This window comes from Nanorana parkeri, unplaced genomic scaffold (assembly GCF_000935625.1).
Source record: "Nanorana parkeri isolate BGI_ZX_2015 unplaced genomic scaffold, ASM93562v1 scaffold595, whole genome shotgun sequence".
NCBI lineage: Eukaryota > Metazoa > Chordata > Amphibia > Anura > Dicroglossidae > Nanorana > Nanorana parkeri.
Window position 1 is genome coordinate 531,512 of NW_017306863.1, and position 9,127 is coordinate 540,638.

Sequence of the window (9,127 nt, forward strand, 5' to 3'; positions counted from 1 at the left end):
AGAACATTCAGATTAGTTTGCATTCAACCTCATTTAAGTTCGGACATTGGAAAATATCTGAATGTCTGAATTCACGAAATTTTGTCCGAATTTGCATTCGGGGTGAAACAAAATGTACATGTCTACTGAAGATGTGACAAATTTTCACTCTAAACAGATGCATAATTAAGAAGTGGTCAAGGTCATGTTTTATTGTGTTGCAGTGCTACTTTAGAGCAGCTGAGAGAGGAATTTATGACTCAAGCTGTAACCTTAAAATAAATCTGTCGCACAACTTGTCTCATTGTCCCTGATTAGTGCTGCTTTGTCATGTGACAGAATTGATACATGTCCTCCAATGCACTTATGTTTATTATTAACAGGGTATGTATTAAGGGTAATATGTTTCATTTAGGGGTCTACACCCACTTACCTACTTAAAAAGAGCATTCAGGTTTGTTTGCATTCAGCCTCTTTGGAGTTCGGACATTAGAAAGCATTCGAACGTCTGAATTCACAAAATTTTGTCCGAATTTGCATTCGGAGTGAAGCGAAATTTAAATGTCTACTGAAGATGTGACACATTTTCACTCTAAACAGATGCATAATTAAGAACTGCTCAAGGTCAGGTTTTATTCTGTTGCAGTGCTACTTTAGAGCAGCTGAGGGAGGAATTTATGACTCATGCCCTAACCTTATAATAAATCTGTCTCACAACTTGTCTCATTGTCCTTGTTTAGTGCTGGTTTGTCATTTGACAGAATTGATACATGTGCTCCAATGCACTTATATTAATTATTAACAGGGGTGTTTTACGGGTAATATGTTTCATTTAGGGGTCTTTGCATTTGTGTTTTTATTTTGTTCGTTAATGTTGACTTTTTCTACTCTTTTCCACAGGTTGTTTTTTTCTTTCTGTTAAAAAAACCCCCCAATGTGGATAAGGCTATGATATTTGAAAGGATATTTGAAAGGAGCCCTGAAACCATCTAAAGCTTACAGATTTCCTCATCGCTACTGTCCAATCACAGGTTAGGGGCAGTGAGGTGACCTGTTTGTATAGCTTAACTGCAGTAGAGAAAAGTTAAATCTACCATCTGGCTCTGCTTTCTGGCAGGCCTTTGTAAATCTCAGGGCTAGTTCAACAGAAATATAAATCCTTTGCCAGGTAAAACAGCTCCCACACATGTATGTGGATATTTAGCTGTTTGCCTGGAGTTCAGATTTAAATTGAAAATCTGGTGGTAGCAGAACAAATAAAATATTTGTTACATTTTCTCTTGCTTTTATAATTTATCTAAATTGTTGTACTTCAGTTTGCAAGGGCCAAGGGACATCTAATTCATTCAACAGACTGCAGATAAGAAAAGCAGAGCAAGCCCCATAGAAGAATTTATTCTGCAACAACTCTGCTCTCAAAGTGTCACACAGTATTGATTAGTAGATGACAATGTACAGACTTTATCTGGCTGTCATAATCTGCCTTGGGGACATGAGATCCTGATGAAGGTGTCAGGGAACTGATCGACTGATAACGTGCCTGTTTATATACATTGTAGCTATCTCATGAAGGATCTTCTCCTGTCACATTACAAAGACTCATTACACTATCTACTGATAAACGCCTGGTTTATAGATCCCAATCCATAATGCTGCCGATACATTTTTAATGAAAGCTGTAGTGAAAACGTTGATTATTCACTCTGATCTCTTTAGAAGAAGCAGACCGTGAAACTCCCTTTTAATGAAGCTTTGCATTTCTTTCTGCATTACCTCTCTGCAAAACTACTGTGATACATACGATCACTGTGCATTTAATGTTTCTACAACCCTAGACCTACCCTTTTATAAATTATTAAACACTAAGATAATTCTTAATAATATTTTGAACACATTTATATTAATGTTCCCTGCATACTCCCATAAATATATACATTTTTTGCAATGAAAAAAAATTACATTATTCTATTTTTAAAGCCCAATTAAATTTGCACTTAAAATCAACTCAATACAGTCCAGGTATATTAAAATAGAAGGTGTGCAAAGTCTTACAGTTAGTTTTGTTTTGAAAGCAGCCAAACCCATTTATGTGAACTGTTAAAAAAAAAATAGAGTCAATTAGAAACATACAGGCAGCAGGATAGAGATTACTCCATTTGTCTGCTGCTGCACCTTCATTGCCCAATCACAGACTAAAATGCCAAAGCTACACTATTAAAATGCTGTAGAGAAAAATTACACCCCCAACCTGCCTGTGCTATCTGTTTGTAAATGTCAGGATTGTCTGGACAAAATCACAAATCCTTTGGTTAAAAAAAGGGCTTCCTTATTTATATTTCAATTGTGTATTTATTTTTTTGCCGATTTAAGCTAACGTTCTTGAATAAAACCATTTATAGATCATTAAAACAATTTTTAACATACTTAATTAATTTGCTTTGACTACAATTTATTGAATGGATAAAGTCTCTTACCATAGCACAGAAGGGTTCTGGAGGGTCTCCACAGGTGCTGTTTGGAGGATCCAGCTTTACTTTTAGATATGGTGTCATGTCTTTAGATTCGGGCTGACAAGCCATATATTCCCACACAATGACTTCATCGGACCTTGTTTGTGTCTTACACATGTCATAGTGTCCATGCTGCATTGCTATAGAGACTGCCACCCACAGGGTGTGGAGACTGAGCACCAAGAAAAGGTACATATTGAGATTCTTTCTTGTTGACCACACTTGTTGAATGCAGTAACTCCCAAGACGTTAAGCTATTACAACTTAAGTTTAGGAAATATATTTCTATAGTACAGTTCAAGATGTTGATGGAGAGCCAGCATTCTCTGTCCACCTTGCAATATATATCATGAATGTATCACTGGCCTATTTTTATCACATTCATGAACTAGAAATTAACAAAACCTCAACGTTCTTCTGTGGTATTTTGAGTCAATTAAATGCTCTTGAGGAACTGTATCTTTAATTGAGGATTATTGAGATTCCTGTTAGGCCTTTGATTCTTTGAATACCTTTTACAGTAGTTGTCTTGCTATTTTTTCAATGTCCAGAGAAAGTTCTCAAGAATATGACAATGACACAAAAGGGGAAGTCTTATATTGCACAGATGATAAACCAAAGTGCATCCTTTGTTCCAAGGTTGGGACTTAGTTCAGATGAGATTACCTTAGTACTTGATACGAATCAATCTTCCTCTAGCTTTGGCTTTTCCACCTTTGAAAATGAGAAAAAAAAAAAATCAGGTTGAGTTTATTGTCTGAAAAATCAATGTTTTTCTGTAACCGCACATAGTCTGACATTTGATGGATCTTATCAATAAGGACTGCAGATAATCATTCAGTGAGACGTTCTTGTGGTTAAAACCATGTGTAAGAAAGGAGTCATAGATTTAAAAATAATGTCTAATGCCATATCATGTTCTTAAGCCACTAACCCTACCAACAGCTAAAATGTTAATTTACACAATATAGATCCATTGCTCTTTTTCAATATGAAGAATGATCAAAGTATATTAGAAGAAGAGCGATTGAAAATTACACTACTGTGAACCACTAGAATAAAGGCTGCTTTTGTTCCCCATGATCCCTGTGTGTGTTGTAAAGTGGACACCGCTCCAAGCTCGCTCCTGTGATAGACTATCATTTTAATACAAATTAACTAAATAAACATGACACTGTATTCCATCACAGGAGTGAGCTTGGAGCGGTGGCTACTTTACAACTCACACACAGGGGCCAGGGGGAACAAAAGTAGCCAGGCTGCAGAAGGAAGGACAGTGTCAGCACAAATTCAGAGATGATTTGAGGATCTACAGCCGAGTAATACACAAATAAGGTGCAGTATTGTTAATAGTTAAGGTACTTGAATGCATTTTTTAGATTTAAAGTGAACCTTTACCCCTTTGACTTAAAAGCACTTTCAATAGTTATGTAAAGTGTTCAGATGATTTTATGTATCTGAATAGAGTATGTAGACATTATGATAGCATGAAGTGATACAGCATAAACTCTGATTTTAAAATCAGAATGAGATAAGTCAGAGTTCTGAGATAAAACATCGGAATTCTGACTTTTAATTAGGGCTGGGGAAATTAACGATTAATTCCTCGAGTAATCGTTAATCTTTTTGATCGATTAAAATTCTTTTGATCGAAAATGAAAAGACTCACCTCTCCGCCGCCTTCCGGGAGTCCCGTCGGAGATCCGGTGACAGCACGGACATCGACGTTACCGGACTCCTCCCCCCTTCCACAAGTGGCTCCGTCGGCTAACGAAGGGAAGGGGGGAGGAGTCCGGTGACGTTGATGTCCGTGACGTCATCGGACTTCTCCCCCCATCCCTTCATTAGCCGACGGAGCCACGTGGGCCGGTGAGTTTGACCAAGAAGCACCAAGCTTCTGTCTTATCTTAAACTTATATATATGCACTATGTGGCTCTCCATTAACCCCCCCCACCCATCTCGCTCCCAGAAAAGTGCCCATTGAAATTTACTGATATTATGTTGCAATCAGGTCCTTACATGAAATGGAATGGACAGGTGCTGCTACTTCAAATATTAAGCTAATACTTATGTTTAAATCACCCTTAGGGCTTTGCTATACTATGCAAATACATTTGTAATCCAGCACGTTATTATTCTGAGTTGCCCCACTCAAGCGCCCCACTCAATGATATTTATTGAGTGGGGCACGTGAGATTAATAACGTGCTGGATTAGTGTGATCCTAGTTCATTTTATTACTTCATTACTGTGCTGTATGTGTATAGGCCAATGTAGTTGGATCTGTATGTGCGTTATAATTAATCAAATTTAATTGATTAAAAACTATTTCGATTAATTGAACACGAAAATTTTAATCATTACCAGCCCTACTTTTAATCTCAGAATTCTGACTTTTAAACACAAAATTCTGACTTTCAAACATAGAATTCTGACTTTTAAACACAGAATTATGTTTCATATATTTTTTTTAGCATGTCCCCAGATAATAGATGCCCAAGTGTGAAGAACTGATTTGTTAACCTTCTCTAGCTTTATGGGCTTTAACAAATCTTCTCCAGAGGTCCTTTAAAATGTCTTTTTATTGAGCTTTATTGCACTTCATCCATATTCTGTTGTGAATGGCAAATAGCCAAACTTGTGCAATATTTTTTCTGTGACAGGTCAGGTCAAACCTACATCAAAATTCATTAGAATAGCTGATTCATTTGATTTGATATCTGACTTCAGTTACCCTTTGCTGTGATAAACCTAGAGCAGGGGTCGGAAGCCGGCTTCATGTGTTGCTCAGCAGCCTGGTTTCCTAATCAATCAGGAAGCCAGGCGGCACATAATGACCCGCCTCCTGGCTTCCTGATTGGTCTGGAAGCCAGGCTACCTAGGAACATGTTAAGCCGGCTTCCTAGCCAATCAGGAAGCCTGGAGGCGGGGCATGATGTGCCGCCCAGCATTCTTGATTGGCTAGGAAGCACGCTTCACTTGTTGCTAGGCAGCTTGGCTTCCTAGCCAATCAGGAAGCCGGACAGCACCTCATGACTCGTCGCCTGGCTTTCTAATTGGTCAGCAAGCCAGGCAGCCTCTAAAGCCGGTGTTCTTTCACTAGAACACCGGCATCACACGCAATCAGGAAGCCGGGTGACAGATCATGATTCCCCGCCCAACTTCCTGATAAGCGGGGCACAATGCACCGTGTACTCGGTAGCAGGCCCGTCTTTAATATTGATCGGACCCTGGGCAAACATTTTCTTGGGCCCCCCCACCAAGAAAAAAAAATGTAAAAAATGACAACATGATTGTATATCTCCCTGAAAATCTCACTCCATTTCTGTTCTGTCCTTCAATATATGTGAATAACATGATTGATAGAATTACAATGCATGATAGTAGAAAGCCATGATTAAGGTACTCGGTATTGGCGAGTACTGAAAAAAAATATCGATGTAATGATGTGAATGTAAACAATGTATGTAAAGTCTTTGTGCTATATAAATGCCTATAATAAACAATACATTAGGAGATAACAAATACCTGTAAATTACTGTACATAGCAGATATGACATTCAAATCCTTTACTATGTGTCTTAAACTAAAACAATGCTCTTGAAAAGGGCATTCTTAAGCCTCCTATGTGCAAAAGGATAAGAAATGTGTGTAACATAATGAGAATTTATGTTCATCTGTGCCTCATAATTATGTCTATTTGTATGTTATGTGGGTGTGTGTTATCTGTGCATTTTTTTTAAACATTTCCTTTTTTTGATACTGTTGGAAGGAGGCTGACTTCTATGTGACAGTATAGAGTTTCCCATATAAAAGTGCCTTACAGCTCTTACGTGTTAAAAAATGATATAACAAACAACCAAAGGGTCTGCTTTTCACTCCTAAGGGAAGCAAATGTCAGCCTCCCCTCAATGTAGCAGTGTAGTCACTTCTGTACCCCTCAAGTCTGTATCATTATGATATCTGGATTCTACACAGAGCCCTGATAGCACCAATGTTGGCGGCAGTCAGAGATTGCGGACACAAAGTCTGTTGGGACCATGATAATGATTCCATAAATGTTCTGTACTGAGCACTCCTCGGGTCATTAATTGTCAAAAAAGAGACCAACAAGTTAGCTGAGCCCCTCCGCTATGCATTCTGCACCAGCATCTGTGCTTTGTGAATGTGCATTCGAAATAACCCACCACACCTCTGCCTGTGGAAGCCATCCTTGTGGCTGTCAGAATCTTGCAATCCCTTATGGGATTTGCAGTTTCACCACAGCTGGAGGGCCAAAGTTTGGCTACCCCTGCCCTATATCATTCACTGGCTATCTAAGTGAGGAACAGCTGTGATGTTACTGATACATCATGAGAGGGTTAAACCATACATTCAGAAAATGATTTTGTATTTATATATAAACTGTTAAAAGTATTCTTTTTTTAGATGAGACTGTTTTATCTATCACAACTAGATGAAGATCAGATCAAATTTCTGATCCATTCATGTAGAAATCCAGAATATTCCTCAGAGAGCGCAAACTTTTTTTTCTCACATCAATACACTTTACACTATAGAAGAAGCTTCATATTGGCTCAGATTGGTAGCAGACAAGTGAAATGTCAGCAGATGTTCCAACTAGTGTTTCCATGGCAAACTCATTTACAATAATGAGTTCATGCGCAAACACGCAGTTTTACATTATACTGCGCTCATAAGACAGTTTTGGTGCCATGTTTAATGTGGGTGTACTAGTGTAAATGGGAGTCACCAGCATAAAGGCAGTTACATGTATGAGAGCTATGTGCATTTAAGAGTGACCTGTGAGTTTTCTAGGAGAAGACAACATTGACTTGTTTTTAAAGATGAGACAATGGTAAATATCTTTATCATTTTATATCTAGCTATGGAGGAATACAGTGATAAGAGTGATTCACTATGTGCAAAACACAAAATTCTCCAGCACTGAGCCACAGCACCTAGCAAAAATAGAAGCAATACACCTCAATGGTAAAAAAAATGGAGGCTAGTGGGGATGAGATTTGGGTTTGCTGCTACCATGGGTTTGAGGTGAATTCTGTTGATTTGTGATTTACGGTCCTGACATATGTATGTGCAGATTTGCCCAGGAGATTTTTTTAAAACCAACACTGCATGGCCTTTTAACTATGGTCAGCAAGCTTAGAAGGTGGCTGCCAAACCAGCTGCAGACAAGCCAGAAACCTTACCATCACAGCTCAACACAAATTTAAAACGGCAAGGATTTCTCTCACTTAGCCCTGATGAAGGGGGTGTTTTTGGAACCTGAATTGTGTTGGCTATTCTACTCGATTGTGGCCCTGACCCTAGTGGATTAAAGTTGTATCTGGACTATTTTAATTGGTGTGGCACTTCAATCCCCACATCGAGCAGGCTTAGAAGGACCAATAAGGTTTTTTTGGGTTAACCTAGCCCTCTCACTATAAAAGTGTAGGTGGGAGGGCAGCCATATTGCCAGTGAATTGGAATCTGTTTTAGGGAAAGGATAGGAAAAGTTGACAAATTGCATAGGGATAGATTAGAGTCAGTTAGGAAAATGTACTTTAACCACTTGTCTTCCAGCTCACAGTAATTAAATAACCGGATGGCTCACTCATGACGACGGGTGAGCATTTTAAACATCCTTTCCCAGTGCCCCTCTTGCGCCCATGCACAGAGTACACATTGTTTAAAGCCAACAAAGGCTGTTGCATGCAATCATTTGCGCGACTATAGAGCCGTCCAATTGCTTGCATGGTTCTGGGTGGCATTGCTCCCCCCCCCCGCTGACTAAATGGGCTTTTATTTCAGGATGTGGTATTTTGGGGTACATTTTTATATTTTATATTATTAGGACCTTTATTTTTATGTTAAACTGCTTTTTTTTGTTACAAGTCTTCCCTTTACAAAAAAAAACAAAGTGGGATTATGTGTCAGGGGTAACATTTGGGGGGGGGGTTATTTTCTTTTGTGTTTTTTCAATTTTTATTTTATGTTGATAGGGTCTTTTTTAAGTCCGGGGAGCTTGTTACTGACCATCTGTTTTTGAAGGGGTCTTTTGGTTGCTGCATGCTGCTGCATTGTTTGAAATAAAAAAAAAGCTAAGTGCAAGAACAGTGTGCACCTAAACCATCTCGCATTATATCACTCACATTCACCGCACCCCTCTTCTAATAGATAAAATAAAAGTTAGACATTCATCAGGTAGGCCTATTATCCCTGATTAAAACTGCCCTGCTGCTGGCCAGTTTTATAATGCTGTATCCCCTATAGTATCTAAATTCTTATAGTTAAACCCTTGCCGGTGCTCTTTTTCGCTAGTAAATTTGGGCCTAGCCTTGCTCTTTAAAATTGTCCTGCTGTGACCAGCTTCCCAAGACTTTTCCTGCTAGAGTATATGGCCCTCCTAATAAGTGGGGGTTTAATTGAATGTTAAAGTGAACTTGCTCTTTGCCTAAATCTTTGCATTTTCCATCCCTGTGCTTTACAACTGCACTGATCTCTTGTAAAAAAAAAAACCAACAAGCTATTACTTTGCCAAGTATGAGCAAAGTACAGGTTCACATTAATATGTTGCTGAGACTGTAATGATTAGGTGGGATGCTAACTATAGATTTCATATCATTATCTGCTTCCTG

The 9,127-nt window shown here is 38.6% G+C and overlaps 1 protein-coding gene across 7 annotated transcripts in view; it reads right to left on the minus strand.

Moving 5' to 3' along the window:
- The window catches only part of NTNG1 (netrin G1), a 266,339-nt gene that overhangs the window by 236,489 nt on the left and 20,723 nt on the right, over positions 1 to 9,127 (minus strand). For all 7 annotated transcript variants that reach the window (XM_018562731.1, XM_018562732.1, XM_018562733.1 and 4 more), the window contains exon 2: positions 2,454 to 3,203. In XM_018562731.1, coding sequence (XP_018418233.1) covers positions 2,454 to 2,684 — 231 coding nt within the window. In that variant the 5' untranslated portion in view covers positions 2,685 to 3,203. The remainder of the gene's footprint in view (positions 1 to 2,453; positions 3,204 to 9,127) is intronic.